This window comes from Pagrus major, chromosome 17 (assembly GCF_040436345.1).
Source record: "Pagrus major chromosome 17, Pma_NU_1.0".
Taxonomy (NCBI): domain Eukaryota; kingdom Metazoa; phylum Chordata; class Actinopteri; order Spariformes; family Sparidae; genus Pagrus; species Pagrus major.
The window spans coordinates 12,318,451-12,335,427 of record NC_133231.1 but is presented as its reverse complement, the minus strand read 5'-3'; the positions used below and the strand labels follow the sequence as shown (position 1 = coordinate 12,335,427).

The following is a 16,977-nucleotide window of genomic DNA, read 5'->3' as shown; positions in this document are numbered from 1 at the left end:
ACTACAATATTTTATTGCTCAATTGTTGTGTGGGGCTTTACTTTAACTACAGTGTTTCTGTAATGCACCATTTTTACTTTTTTTTACACTCGCCTCTGCATTCACAGTAGCTGACTGTAATATTCCAAATAATTACCCATCATGCATTGCAAAAGCATGATTACAGTAGCTTACTTTGATAACCTGGTGTTTGTTAACAGTGTATAGAAGAATTTAAAACAATTAATTCCACCTAAGGCAACCTATTATGTCAGTTTTCCCCATTGCACAGAGGTTTTAATCAGTTTTTTCCTCGTATGTGTCACCATTCTTTGAGAATGCATAAATGCTGCCACAGTTAAATGTCTGTGTAGCTCCAACTCTGACAGCTTTGTCCCACTGAGAAAGATCGCTTCCATCAGAGCAGCACTTTTTTGCCCCCTCCAGTCAATGGTTTATGAAATACAACATGGCCCAAGTGGAAAGTCCGAGCTTCCAGCTCTGGTATGGCAGAATGACAGAGAAATCAATAAGATGAAGAATGGACAATAACACCAAGGCTAAGGTTCCTGAGATGGATAGATCAGGTGTCCCTCCCTATCATCTATCATAAAATATATAGTGAGGTGGGTGGGGGCAAATACAAGACAAGTAAAAGCATGTGTACTTGAATAGGAGTATAAAAAAATATTTATTTATTTACTTATTTATGTAGTTGGCCTTTTTAAGAAATTACAAAATAAACCTTTTGTTGATATGGAAGTGCAGATTTAGGTTCAGATAAACAGTTTGAGTATTTTATAACAATAAACTACCATTGCCTCCATGTCTTTCGATTTCATTTTAATGCAAAAGGTGAGAAATTATGTAATTATATCAAAAGTTATTATTAGTTACTGTCTGAGCTGATTTCGTGTCAAACACTCCTCGCACGGAATGTCTGAGTTGAAGTACGAAATCAACATACACCCACCTCTTTTGCAGAGCATTCATCTGGGGTTGATGCAGGACTCATGATGCCCAGTAGATGTCAGCCTTGTTAGCAGGAAGTCATTATTGAATTTATAGTGTGTACATGAATTAAAAGTTCTGTGTTGAGCTGCTTTAATGATCAATCAGTTAATCAAATTAACATCACTACTATCATAATATCATGTCTATTGGATCCATTATTAGAAAACATGTAATCATGATAAGATAGGATTTTTTTTCTTCTTCCTCTCTGTTGTTGAGAGCGAATCAGAGATATGATGAGATATGTCTGTCTGTTTTGGTTTAAAGGTAATCCGATGTAATGGGGTGAAGTCATAGGTCAAGATGAGCTTGAGAGACAAAAAAAATAATCTCACACTTAAAGGAAACATGCCCCCTACTTAATCCTAAAGGTAGCCAACAGAAGACAATAAAAGCAGATTTATGACTAAAAGCTTAGCGATACCTTGCAGTGATGAAACAACATTTTCTGTAACCGATACATGTGGAAACCAAGGTTACTGAGCAAGACTTCTTGTAAGTAATTATTTCAGTGACATAAAGCTGTACTTTTTATCAAGGTGGATGGAGATTACACTGTGAGTCAATGAAATAAGAAGAAGCCATCCTATTTTCTCTCAACTGTGGAGAAAAGGTCTTGATTAGGTCTTGATATTGATTCAAATGATTATTGCCTCTGTAATCAGCTCTTGTCATACCACTGTACATAAGGCATGTCTGATGTCGTGATGTAGTTGTAATGTAGGTCACAACATCCTGCCAGGTAGCACTGCCCTACATGCCACTTACTGCAAGCCCTCTTGTTTCAGTCTAAGTGATCTAACAAACGGACAAATATGACCCACATTACAGACACTTTCAGAGGTACATTTGTCCTTTTTTCATGTCACCAGTTAAAAGTTTGTTGCTTTCTTACATTATCATCATCGACCTGATTAGAGGGGATAGTGGACATGTAATAGCTTTGTTCAAGTCATATCTGCTTTGCTGCTTTACTGTTTCTGGTACAGGTTCATAACCCTTTCTGTATGATTAAGGTGAATGTACTGCAACGCATTAATTGTGTTGCATGTGAGGGTAGCATCTCTGCGAGCCCCACACATGCTCCCATGGCAGAGATATACACACTGTGTAAGTGTAGCATATACCATTAGTATAAATGCTCCATTGTTTCTTTGCTCCATGACTAATAATCTCTCCCAATCCCCCCCCCACCCCCACCCCACCTCCCCATCTCTCTCTTTCCCCCTAATGAGCTGTGGTCTGTTATCAGTCATTACGGGAAGCCTGATTATCCAACTGGCATTCTGCACACGCTCACAGAGAACTTCCTGAAGGTGACCTTTTCACGTCGCCATAGAAACCACCCCTCTCTCTGCTCTGAGATGCTCAGCTTGTACACAGAGCAAGAGAGAGAGAGAGAGAGAGAGAGAGGGAGAGGGAGAGGGATGACAGAACATTTTATTCCAAACAAAAATGCATTTGTACAAGAGAGCACACGCACAAGATGATGTGGCAGCGCAGATTATTTTTGTTAACCAATGATAAATAGATATGAACTTACCTATTATTAAAAAGCTTTCCTTACTGCGTCTAATTTAGCTTTAAAATAGGACTGTAAAGGTGTATTATGTCCTCTGGACTGAAGGCAGACACAAACACACATATGACCATATATTTTTCAAAATACTTTGGAGTGTATTTTATCTTAAAAACACAAATAGCTGTAAAAGGTAAGTTGCAAAAACCTCGGAGAAACAGTTTTTTCCACTTTATGTGTAGTGCACTACTTTGTGTGATTGAAAACAATTTCTATTGTTGCTTACAGGTAGTGACTGCGGTGAGAGGTATTCTGGTATGTCTAAAAATAGACCACTTAAGAAACAACAACACACAAGACCTTTGAAAGATGGTAAAGGCTCGTGTGTATTTTTATTTAGCACCAGTACAAAATGAGAGGTAAAAAGTTTACTTTTAAGAAGGATGTGATCTTATCACCCACAGTATGAGCCATCAGCCACTTATTCTAAATCATGAAAAGCCAAATGATACCATATTTTATACAGAATACAGTAAAATATACACTTACATTAAATTACATTTTCTATATCAACCTTACATCTAAAAAATAATGGCGTATTGAGCAACCATGACATCAAATTCTTATACCTACCTTTAATATACATAACACATCTGTAACACTTTATATTAAGGTCCTCATAATAAGCATTAGTTAATAGACAATAAGGCCTTTGTAAGTCCTTACAAGATACTTATTAACATTAATAAGACTGTATTAGAGTTATTAATAGTATCATACACATGTTTATTTTTCAATAATAAGGCATAAGCACTTATAAGAAATGTGTTAACAGTATATAGACTGTTTTAACAAAACCTGAGTTTCTAAGCTAACTTCCTAGCTAAGCTTTATTTTATGTTGCTTTAGTAAGATTATTATGAACTTGATTATGCATGTATTATCAGTTAATTTTGCTTATTATTTCACTTATTAACATCTGACTATTCTTTTTACAGTTACCGGATCCAAATGGAGAAAAAATGCCTTATTAAGAAACTCATGGCATTTTATTATAAGGTTCTTAAGTAGTAGCATATAGACGTCTGATCATCCAACAATAACCACATTTATTATGCTATTATTAACAATGATTTTATTCATGTTAATAGGCATCTTATAAGGATATGAGGGCCTTTTTACCTCATATCCTAAAATAAAGCATTACCAAAACATCTAATACGTTGTTATTTATAGATTTCCCATTTAATCAGAAATGTAATGTAAACAAAGATTGCTAAAAAGATGCCTCTCCTCATACAAGCCCACTGAAATGCTACTTTGAAGCATGGAGCAAAATGGCCTCTCCTTCGACACATAACAGCTTCTCTTCAACTCACAAATATCCCCAAGATCATTGTCATGGCGACAGCTGCTCCCTACCTTCTCATTTCCCTTTACTGCCTCTAGTTCAGCTGATGTTTTGTGCATACTAACCTCTCCTCATCCGCCTGCTAACAGAGACATGTCATTCACCTTCTGCCAGACAGCTGTCAGTCCTCACCTATTTGCCTCAGCTCATCATCTGGCCCAGTCACCTGTCCAACCGTTCTTAATCAGCCTCAGTGTAGCTGCCAGTCTTTCTCAGTTTTTGCCAATTTGTTGCCTCAGTGATCCTGCTTTTATCCTGTACTGTGTTAGCTCTCTCAGTGTTGTTTGCCTGAGATGACTGCCCTTTCACCGCTGGCTTTATCAAACACATTCTGCCTCCTGAGTCTATATTTTGTGAATCAAAACTGCAGAGTTATAAATATTTCTTCTCTCTGAACAGCCATTGAAAATTAATGAATGTTGAGTGATGTTGCATAAGTGCAAGTAGGAGTCAGTCTAGCTGTCACACAGTCAAAACCTCAGAGAGGGAATAATCAGAGTAGTAATTAATCCCAGCTATATTTGTGTGACTCAAATTAAACTCCAAAGCCAGACACAAAGGAAGCCAACATTTTATTGAGGATATCAAACACTTTGTAACACTCATCTCCTTCTAGTGGATTCCAGTGTGGCATCCCTTTGGCCAACCTGACTAGCATTATGGCTAATGCTAATGGCCTGGTTACTGTCCAAAGCAGAAAACATCCATTCGGCCCAGAAAGCCTGATCTCAGTGCTATGAAAAGGCAGAGTAAAACACTTGGTTGTATTAATAAGTAAAGAGGTTTGGTTACTGATCTAATGGAGGAAGCTGGTTTTGAACCATCTCAAGTCCCTCTGGCAAGAGGAAACATACCCATGCGTGAACAGACTTTCACACAACACCGGAGCACTCTTCATCAAGTGAGCGCCTGTGCCTTCACTATTGTTTTACCTCAGTTTCCACTGTATCACTCTTCCTCTCTGCCTTTGCTGTGCTTTATCTATTGCAGTGTAGAGTTTCAACAGATAGTCCAGTTATTCCACCGTTACCTGGGGATGGAGACCTGGAAAAACAATGCCTCTTCCTGTTTCTGTTTAAGGAATCTAAGAAGAAGGAAGAATCATTACGTCGCCAAATCCTGCTTCGGCGAAAGACTGTGGTGTCAGCTCTATTGGAGTCTATGGGAGATGGATGAAGAAACACACTAAAACCCAATATATCTACGTCATATAGCTTCTGATGAAGAAATGCCTTCAGAAAATATAAAAACACACTTCAGAGAGTTAAAAGAATTACAAATATTTTTATTGACACGTTCGTTCCTCGATTTAGTTTTGGAAAGGATTGCAGTCCCATCAGTGATATTTTGTCATTAACCTACTCTCTGAAGTGTGTTCTTTTATTTTCCTGGAGGTATTTCTTCATTAGAAATCACAGGAAATAGATATGTTGGGTTTTAGTGTGATTCTCCATGCTTCTCCCACAGACTTCAATGGACTGACACCACAGTCTGGCACCAAAGTAGGATTCAGTGACTTAGTGGCCCTTCCTTCCTTGGCAGACTTGCTTCCTTTGTGCCGTTCAAAATCAAGGTTTATAGGGAACCAATCTATACATACAATAGATGGTCGCAAAGCCATCACACTGTGCAATCTGTGTTTTTACTTCAGAATGATGAATAGAGGTAAAAAGTTGTCTATTGCCTGATTTTAATCTGAAATGATACTGAGGCTGACACTTCACCATTTGTCTCAAGCAACCTAACTCACTGTACAGAATGTACAAACTCACAGAGGTAATCAATTCTGCCACCACAACTCTATTAGTCTCTATTAATTTATCAACGGTTGGCTTCAACGTTCTCAAGAAATAGACATGAGAACATGTGGTGGCAGGCTTCGGAGGAAACGCTCATCATCTAATTTCATTACAGTCAGCCCACATGGATGATGATACCAGGTCGGCTTGACCTGTAAAAAAAAAAAAAGTTTCTCTCGCTCACTCACTTGTTTTCTGGCTCTGAATGAATAAGACATGAAAACGAGGTTGACGTAGTGTGTGTCGTGATGCAGCTCGTCTCTTGGGGTCATCATACCTTTTTCAAGAGGGGCGCTGAGATGGTGACTAACACTTCCTTCAACAGTGTACGTCATTGACAGGGCTAAAAATAGACTGCCCGGGAATGTGACTGGAATCCTGTATACAGTGTGTGAGTGAGTGAGTGAGTGAGCGTGTGTGTGTGTTGCATTATTGTGTACCTGTGGATTTGGGAGCACGACTTGAACGCCTTTTCTTTACCTCACTTTGTTTCTCCTCTGACTTTGTTCAGTGTAGGTCTTGATCTATCTATCTATCTAACCATCTATCTATCTATCTATCTATCTATCTATCTAACTAACCATCTATCTATCTAAATATCTATCTATCTATCTATCTATCTATCTATCTATCTATCTATCTATCTATCTATCTATCTATCTATCTATCTATGTCTGTCTGTATGCATTAATTCATTCATCTAGTCATGACTGTTGAGTCTTGAATGGATGTCTTTCTGTTCAGCTATACAGTACCCTCCTGCCTGGTTATTTATATTCGCCATTGAATCATATTTTGTCACGGATGTGACGCATGCGCAGTAGACAGCGTGAGAATCTGAATCATCGACGGAGAGAGAGAGAGAGAGTGAGAGAGAGAGAGAGAGAGAGAGAGAGAGAGAGAGAGAGAGAGAGAGAGGTGACTGTAGAGTGATGGGACCCGGCTGAAGGAACAGCAGCAGAGTGATCACTCTCCGAGCTGCTAATGACAGGTAAATGGCGATTTTAATTATTTTAAATCATGTTTGTGGAGTTGTAGAAGCTCAGATGGATTAGATAACATATCGGGAAATCATATTTCCCTGCATGGATGCCTTCAACAGTGTCAGATCCTTGCGCACGGCATCCTCTTGCACATCTGGACGGAAGCGTTCATCTGGCGGAAAATGTGGAAAACAAATGTTGTTTGTAAACTTTGTGTTGACACCTTTTCCCCAAGTCGCTGGTGTCTATGTTCATTTTCTAAGCGTTTCGGGCGTCGGTGTCATAATTAAATGGGATTAAACTTCTTGTACCTGAAGATGTCATTTTTTTGAAGATGACATTTTGCATCTTCAAACACATGAGACGTCAAAGGAGCTGATTTAGTCCAAATACTCTGATGCAAAGTCAAGCCTTTTCTTGAGTTGAACTGGAAAAAAAGCGTGCTGTGTGTCTATTTGCGTCTCATGGGGGGTTGGGAAGAGGACGAATGGATGAGGTCTGTTTTCAGACAGGCGTCACATATTACGTCTGTGTGTTTTCCTGCTGGGCTGAGAGCTGGATGGTAATAATGGCGCTCAGCACCACGGCCAGCTCCCGGTTCAGCGGTTCACAGAGCATGTTGCAGGCAGGGTTTCTACACCGTCTGTCCATTTACATCTGCATTTTGATGGCTGTCTTGACAGATTGTGATTTTATTTAATTTGAGATTGTTTTAGTTGGATTTCCTTGCGTGTTGTGTGTTTGGAAAACATGACAAAATACAGGAGGATACACCTAGATAAGAAATGAAAATGACCTTATACTGTGAGAGTCATCTGCGAGCTGTCAGCTCATCTGAATGTTCCTTCCTTTTTATATTCCAAGAGCCTGATATGACATCACATGCACTTGGGAAAACAGCCGTTATATTTGTTGGTATATTAACACAACGACATGTCACTAAACACAATCTTTTAAGACAATGTTTTCTGTAATGTTGTGTTCAGTGAAATGTTGTTGTGTTTTGGCATATTTTACCATTTTCACAGTTTGTTTTGGAAGTATTGCTGTAAATTAGCCACAGTTTATGTGTTACATTGCAGCCATCTTCATCAGTCAATTAAATGACCTCATCTTTGTGTCAGATTTGCCCATTTACTGTGTGTTGCTTGTATGTCTGTTTCTGTACGCTTAAATATTGTTTTTGAACCACAGAAGGTCAAGGGCATAACAGTGATATTTGACATTGTGATAAGAAATGATGTTGCCCAGGTAGAGCATGTTTAAATAAAAGAGAATAGGTCCGAGAAGGCTTCCCTGAGGTACACCGCATTCCGCTTCACACAAGTCAGACACAATTTCACAAATACTAACGAAAAATTCCCTTTCTGACAAGTATGAGCGAAACCAGACCGTCCATTTCTCACGCTAATGAATTAAAATATGATCAATCGTATCAATGCAGCAGTCAAGTCTAAGAAAAACAGAACAGCCACATTGTTTGAATCTTGAATGTTTCACACTCAAGTTTGGGGTTTGAATGGAATAAATGAGGCCTCAATTGAGTTCATATCTTGTAAAGTAATAACAATATTCATCAATCTTTCATATTTCCATGTTTTGCATTTCTCTTATTTGGCTGAATGATACACGACTTTCTTAAATTATATGCAGATATGGGTACAGAAAGGCTTCACAGTATCTGGGTAGAGCCAGATGTTCATGAGAGTCATCAGCAGGTACAAATTAAGCAGTAATATGATGAACATGAGGTACCAGGGAACAGTGTGCCTCATGTTAATGTAGCAATTCACTCATCACACTCACATTATCATATCTGACTGAAAGCCTGACATTTCACGTGCACAGCGTGAGTTCATGTTTGGTGATTAATGGACACGAGACAATCTCCAATCTCCTCTACACCTTTCTGAACATCTATCATCTGCGGCTAACAAAGATTGTTAGGACAGAAGTGTCTTGTCAAAATTACCCCCATAAAATGTTGTGCAACAAATCAGAAAAATTGATTTTACCTTTGTGCCGGTTGAGATCTGATAAGTCAGATGAGTAAGTTGACCCTAAATCAAGTGTCGAGGACATTGTAAAGACATTAGAGGCCATAAGGTGATTTGAGACTTTGAGCTACACTAAAAAAAACTGACTCGACTTGACAATGGAATCATACAATACATGTAAATGTGTATGTCAGCTGTCAGTGACAAGCAGAAATAAGAAAGACAATTGAGCTGTACGTATTGGATTCAAGGCTTCAAAAGTGACTCCTTTGTCCACAGCTTTAACACACAAGAGATGTGCAATGACATTTATGGCCAGAGGTTAACGATGCTCTTTCCTGTTTAAGCCCTTCGGATTTTCTCCCACATGACACTAAAAACTTTAATGCAACATCATACATCAGTAATTGCACTATCATGTTTATTCTAACTAATACTCATAGGCATACAATTGCGGAGCTAGTTCCCTGAGCACAAATTTATTCCCTACATTATTAATAAGACAACAACATTTTTGGGATATCATTTGATTTTCTTTTTCCTCAGACGTATGTAATCATTGCTTCTTTATTTTACATTACATCACCAACTTCATCTAGTTGATTTACACACCTATCTTGATGAGCCCATTAAGCCACTGGTTTTGTTTCAAGATTTAATTTGGTGCGTCAGTTACAGTTAAGAGCAGTTTCTACATCAATTTGTCAAGCACAGGATACTGCTTTAGGATCGAAACATATTAAGAAGAAGACTGTGTTACTTGGATGTGCGTCTTCACTTTTTTACTTCTTTTTGCATACACATCAAACACTGCCAACACTGGGATCAGTGTTTTATTCCCGCTGCTGTTCCCCAGTCTATTACTGTTGTGCTGCAACAGAAACAGCAGCTGAGATTTAGCGCTAGCTGGCAAAAACTTGAAACATAGTTATATGTGTTTGTGTAGAGGCACTGAGCTGTGAAATGCCTCTGGAGCTCAAATGGATACTGAGGGAATTGTGCGAGTAAAATAACATTTGCGAGAGTTGATGTTTTATTGGATTTTTCTTCTTTTTTTTTTTATCAGGATGCGAGAGTTACTTTTGTAGCAACAAAACAAAGAAAATGGTATCCAGTGTAATGTGTATACAGATGAACAAAATAGTGAGTTACTGTACATACATGTGAGTTTAGGCAAATGACTTCCTTCCTTTTATATTCAAAGAACCTGATATGACGTCACATGCACTGGGAGTATATTTGGAAAATAGTTGTTATATTCGTTGGTACAGTATGTGGCCCTGAAGGTCAAAACACAACAGCATTTTACAAAACAAAACAAGATTTCGCAAAACACAACAATTCACAAAAGACGGCAGCAGTTTAAGACAATGTTTTCTATAATGCTGTTTTGTGACAAGTTTTGTTTTATGAAATGTTGTTGTGTTTTCAGTAATGTTGGCGTGTTTTGTGAAATGTTGTTGTGTTTTCAGTAATGTTGGCGTGTTTTGTGAAATGTTGTGGTTTGACCTTCAGGGCCACCGTAGAATGGCAAATATGATACATTATCTGTATTGTAGGACAAAAAGCATGGTATACTTTATACAATCTGTCCTTAACTTACATCTTGTATGACACTTTGCAAACTGCAACAGCTCTGACGCACAGCATAAAATATGGGTTTTGATGTTACGATCTTTGAGCAATGCGCTATATGAAAAGAAACAAAGGTTAACTCCGTGCATGTCAGCACTGTCTTTATTCGGCCGACACAATATTAAATCTAACGTGGAGGGCCGATGTAATATTTTATGGCTTATTTCATCACAGCAGACAAGGAGAGACGCATCATTAATCTCAATGTTCTGAGGCAGCCATGCCTCCAGTACAACGTTACATAACCTTCTGGCACTGTGTGTGAGGGCACATGCTCGTGTGTATGAATATATAAATGTACTGCACAAGTGTGTGTACATGTTCATGCATGGATTGTGCACAAATCCTGTGGGTGGATTCTTCAAGCAAGTGTGCAGCCGAGCAGTCATGCATGCGTGTGTGTGTGTGTGTGTGTCTGTGTGTGTGTGTGTGTGCTCTCAAACAGGTAGACAGATGTGAAGGATGACGTCTTGCTCAGAGATCTGTGGGTCGGAGTATGCTGAGCAAGCTCAAGCCAGCGGGAACTGCCAGCAGTATGGAGTCCGCTCCTACCTACACCAGGTACACACACACACACACACGTATATACACACACAAAAGAGGGAGATGAGTGTGGAGCATCCCTGCACAAATATGCGTTCACAAACCCCTCATCTCGACAGTCTCTTATCACTTGCATGTTTCGGTTTGAAACTTTGGCTTTTAGATCTCGATCTCTTGTGGTTTTCCATATTTGGAATGTCTCTCTGATCTCTCATCCAGTTTTACGAGGAGTGCACGGCTTCTATCTGGGAACGCGATGAAGATTTTCAGATTCAGAGATCGCCTAGCAGGTGGAGCTCTTTACTCTGGAAGGTGAGGTCAAACAAAACCATGTCTCCCCTGCTGTTATTTGGATAGTCATGTTGTTTTGTAAGCAATGATCTTCAATTACAAAAAAAAAGACTTGAGTTTTGGTCTAACAGGCTCTTTTTTCCCCACAACTTGTTTTGTTCCTGCCAGGTCTGTCTCGCGTTCGGCACCCTGATCATGTTTGCAGGCCTCATTGTTGTTTTGGTGGGTTATGCCACTCCAGCCAGGATCGAAGCATTTGGCGAGGATGATCTCCTTTTTGTTGACAGGTAGAGGGACCATACTGGGATGGAGTTTTTATATTGTTATACAGCTATTTGGTATGTTAAGCTTGCACCAAAAATTGTATACTACAGATTAAAAGTTTTAAAAGTTTATACCTTGGAGCATCTGATTAAAAGTCATAAAACAAAGTAAAAAAAAAAAAAAAAGAAGAAAAGTTTTCCTCCTGGTGACCTTTTGGCCCCAAACTTTGGTGCTACAATGCTAATGAATGCTTTTAACAAATGTTCTTTTTTCTCGAACAGCCACGCCGTCAGTTTCAACCGCGCACTGGATGTGTGTAAGCTGACCGGTGCCGTGCTGTTCTGTGTGGGAGGCACCTCCATGGCTGTAGGTCTCCTGCTGTCTGCCTTTGCCAAAAGCTACTCCAAAGAAGAATTGTATCTGCAGCAGAAGTTTAAGGAGAGGTTGGCAGATCTGCATGCAACAGTTGGTAAGTTTTCACTTTCTTATAATTAGGGTTGTGTCGATGCCAATGCCAGTATCGTAAAAGGGCCTCCAGCATTGCCTAAAATGCTGGAATTGGTATCGGCGAGTGCACTGATCAGATTAACACATTATTTATTTATGAGGAACGGGGCCCTGCTGCTTCCCAGTAGCGTCCTGTACACCTGTATGCAACTTAACCTTTACTGCCAGAGTAGCCGATATCCATAAAGAGCAATTGGCATCCATGGCATCCATACAGGGTCAGTAGCATCATTAATTGCTGTTTCACTCCAAGATGGAGCACAGGCCATCAATTGTAAAGCAAGGCAGTTTTGACGTGACATGACATCAATGTTGTTATGTCCCTGGCCTTCAATTTTCTCTGTAAGATGGTAAATGCTACTCTGACTTTTCCAATTTTGGTTTGGACATCTTAATCACTACCTCTGCTAGTGCTTACAGTACTTGTAGTATAGAGCTGTTAAGTAAACATAATATCTAAACATACAATATTTTATTGAAACACTGGTATCGGATCAGTACATTTTCTGGTATCAGAATCGCAGGAAGGATAATTGTTATTTGTCATTTCTACCTTATACACATTATGGAGTGAAAATGAAAAAGGCCAGACAGTAAGGAAAGTAAGTGTAACTGGTTGTGACGAGCATTGTGTTTTGATGAAGAGCCACAGACCAGGGTATCTTTAAATGGGATCTCCGTTTATTGTGACACAACAGGTGAATAACAAAATCGTTCAGTCAGTTATGATCACAAACTTGAGCTCCTCTCCCATAGAGTACAATAGCAAAAGGGAAGGTGAGAGACATTATATACAGTATATTGTGGACCCATGAAAGTGAACATAGCGGTACAGAGACTGTGTCTCAAATGTTCCACATACTGACTCTGGGGGCCTAACATGTCTTATCTTAAAACTATGTTAAAAGATTTTGTAATTTGTATTGTTTTGTCACAGGTACCCCCATAATGAGAGCGCCGACCCCTGGAGAGGGAAAAGTTCCAGTCACACTTTCCAAAGTCCAGAACATCCAGCCAACGACCACAAAGTCAGAGACCTGACAGAAGTCCATATGAAGGCGTAAAGTGATGAAGCGTGTGTGATGATTGATTGGTGTGCAGACTGTGCGTGAGTGTCGATCCATGTGTGCATTTTCTCTTCTGAAAGGTCAGCTTACATGACTGATAGTATTGGTTCTTAATCTTTGTTTGCTGTTTGACATTAAAGCTGGATCTTAAGGTTATATAGGCGCTAGGAGTTAATATAGCTGAGCAAAGTTTAAGTCTGCTGTTTGAACACCAGTGGAGCCCTACCCAGAAACTGAACCAGAAAACAAATCAATAATTCACAGCCGCTGAACAACAACATCGTAGTTTCTCTGTTGAGAGGGTTCGCAATTTGTAAAAGGGAGAACGGTGCTCATGCTGGAGGGTGTAGAGCAGCAGATGCAGTGTTTGAAGTCCATGATGATTGACCTCCACCCCAGAAATGATCAAAAGAAGTACAGAACACAACAACCATTATCTTTGCCTTGTGTCTCAAAGGACTTCATGGGATGAGTGTGTCTATGTGCGGAGTACATTGTGTGTACAGTGTGTACATGCATGTGCAACAGTGAGAGCTGTCAATCTAAACTGCACAATATGGCTACACAAGCTTTACTTTATCAATACTTCTTTTATGTACTGTTTACATGCAACAACAGGCCAAGAGCAGTCTCAACTGATACTTGGCTTGGAGTTGAAACATCATCAGAACAGATTAGAGGGAAAAACAGATTAGAAACACACCTTAAGGGGAGATTTCTCACTGACATTTTCTCCTGCCTCATTAGGCCTCTGACCTTGTCTCCTTCAGTGAATCTTCAGACAGGATTGACAGACGACACCAGACAGACTGACGAATGTCTACATGTCTACAGACTGTCAGTTTAAAAAAATCATAACCAAACAGATTTCTGTCTCATCACCTTTTTGTTGTTTTGTTTTCTTTCACACTCCATTACCCCTTTGACTGCCCCTCTCTCTGTCTGTGACGAATGCCAGCATTCCGGCACACGCCTCACCATCCGAGCGTGAAGATTTTTGCAACGTTTCGAATCAAAATGTTGTCGGTTCAGAGTCATTAGCTGGTAAAAATAGGTGCAGGTGCTGCGTGTTAATATGAAGAGGCGCCTCAGGAAAGACAAACAACGTGACAGGAGTGTTACATAACGGGGCGATGAAGCGGGCACACTCTGCTCTTTGCGATGAGCTCCATCGTTTTCAGTCTGTCTGGATCCACAGATGCTTTAGATACAATAACTGCCTTCCTGTGCTAACACATGAAACTTGAAACTAGATTATTTTGATGTAAGCTGAACAGTATACAGTAGCCTACAGTACTTTTTTTTTTTTTAACTGGTTGCATATTCAATTGCATACTACCGTATATGTGAAGAAGAAGTTACATCAAGAAGGTTTTTATTTTGTTTTACTTATTCTCTAAAAGCTTGGCACTCACACTCTGTAACTAACTTACAAGCACAACAAGCTGTTAACAGACACGGCGGTCATTTTCCTCTATAATTTCACTCTCTGGGTGGGAAGCATAAATGCTGGATTCCAGATTGCAAGTCATATAAATTTAGGGAGTCAGTCATTGATCAGCAACTAAAAAGATGATGGATGGGGAAAATCTGGAGGGACATCGTGCCATATTTCAAGGTAAAAAAACAAACATATTTCATGACCCATTAGCTAACGTTAGCATTCAACCACTCCCTAGCTGACATTACCGTTCGATCACATCGATTTTGTTTCTTCCAGGTTTAAAGAAACGCATCCAAGATGTGTGTTGATATTTTAGAATGGATTTCCCATTTCCCACTCATATTGCATAAAACTATCACAACGGTTAAGTCAGCTAGGAAGTAGTTGGATGCTAACGTTAGCTGTTGTCTAATGGAAGCTAGATTGATCATCAAATATGTTGTTTTACCTTGAAATGTGGCCCGATGTCCCTCTGGGTTGTTACTATCCAGTGCTGATCAATGACAAGGTGGTGATCGATTACAATCTGCCAGATTACCTCCATGTATTTGACTTGCAATTCACCACCCTGAGCCTGATGTCAGAGGATGTTGGCCGCCATGTGAATATGGTTGATGGTCATGTTTTGCTGCTTTTTAAAACTTTTCTTCTGTATGTGTTATAAATATATTTTGAAATATCGCCAACTTAAATAGTTGTTTGCTGTTGTTTGTTTATCTTTTGAAATAACTGCATACAAATACAACATGAACTGCATAGATACAGCTTTTTTTACTGTACTTGGTTAGAACAATGTTATAGTGGTAGTCACAGTCCAAGTGCCGCCAAGCTACATGCCTCCTACAGTGCATCAATGCTGCAAGTCCTTCCGAAAAATCCCAGATACTTTCTCCATGAAATTATGAATTTGCTGACTGCCTACTGTGTTTTCATGTAAGTTGACCTTTGAATATTAACCTCCACTTTTCTGTCTTTCTACTTTTACGTTGAACAATTCTGTGATGCCATTTTAACACATGCGGTCGCAGACACAAACAGGTAGCTTTAACGATGAAGAACAATATATTAACGTTTATGACATTTTCAAGGAACTTACTCCACCACTGTTAAGCTGCAAACCTACAGTATCGAGAAGAAGCTGTTAAACAGGCCCTCTAGTGTGGTCAGAGCGTTATCAAGTGATCAATAAATGTGCTGACTTGTAGTTCCACGCTGTGAATTGTGAGTTTATTTTTATCCTTATGTTGACCAAAGTTGAGTTCTGCATTACAATTCCAAATCCACAGTTGATTTTGTTTTTTCTGCTTTTAATCTGACCATCACAAAAGCTGGCCTCCCAGTTTTAAATGTCTCCTGATGTAACAGTGGATTCTCCCAGTAAATGTACCTATTGGAGGTCGGATTGGATAAAGAACAAATATATATATATATATCAATGTCTATATACATGTCTATTTTTCAAAGAACACAATAAAACTGAAATATCTGCAGCTCAAAATGTCTGAAGGTTGTATTTATCCTTTTAATCAAAACATGACAACACATCACTAACATGTTCATTACAAATGAACAGAAAAATGATCTCCTCATCACCACTTACATTCATCGTAAATTGTTAGGATACCTTCATGTCTGATAATACTCTATACCTAACAACACTGAGAATAGTATTTGGTTAATATTTCTCAGATTTATGTCAGCTACTTTTATTCTTGTAAGTCTGTACCGTTAATTTAAACTGGTTTTCTTTGTAAAAGCACTTAATGGTACCAAACATCTGGCACATTTTATTAGGGATGCACAGTGTGACATTTTCTAACAGATACTGATAACTGATAATTACCTCCTTCTTTTGGCCGACGCTGATAAGATAATTTCACATTTTAAGGTGCAGCAGTTTGACATGATGAGCGCGACGTCAGCGTGCTGCGATTGTTTAACTGCATCCAAATGTCCAGACTTCACCACTCTTGCAGACTTGTGGTGGGTTCATGGGGAGAGTGATAGCTGTCACAAGAGGCCTCAAGCAGACTCTCTGCAGACTTCCAGAGACAACGATTGGGGTGCAAACACTCACCGTACTTCACTTCCAACTGCCGACTGACAAAACAAAACAAACTTAATATGAATGTGTAAGAAATTGCTTTATCTAAACATTATTTCTATCATGTATTGGCCAGAAATAATATTCTCCCACATAACAGTACAGTAATGGAAGTATAGGTGTTAGAGGTAATCAAATGCATTTTATTATTGTAGTCTTTAAACCTATCAGTGGCTTGTATTAGTCTCGCTCCCCTGCAGAGTTGAGATAAAAACATGTACGACTGAAGTCAGAGAGGGCTCAGTCTGCCTCCAGAGGGTGGGCATTTGGATTCAGCAAATCCACTTTTTTCTTTTTCTTCTTCTTCTCATTCTCCTTCTTGTTCTCTGTTTTTATTGGCAGATCGTAAAACCAACATTAAAAGTTCCTACCTAATGTATCTGAGTCTGAAGTGCTGCAACTGTTCAGTCAGTGAAAGCC

At 39.2% G+C, this 16,977-nt stretch overlaps 1 protein-coding gene across 1 annotated transcript; it reads left to right on the top strand.

Annotated features, from left to right (window-relative positions):
* Positions 1-10,799: 10,799 nt before the first annotated feature.
* nrsn1 (neurensin 1) lies at positions 10,800-12,983 on the top strand. Its single transcript, XM_073484711.1, has 5 exons — positions 10,800-10,898; positions 11,100-11,192; positions 11,340-11,458; positions 11,717-11,904; positions 12,880-12,983. The coding sequence occupies exons 1-5, from the start codon at positions 10,800-10,802 to the stop codon at positions 12,981-12,983; spliced, it is 603 nt and encodes a 200-aa protein (XP_073340812.1).
* Positions 12,984-16,977: the final 3,994 nt, after the last annotated feature.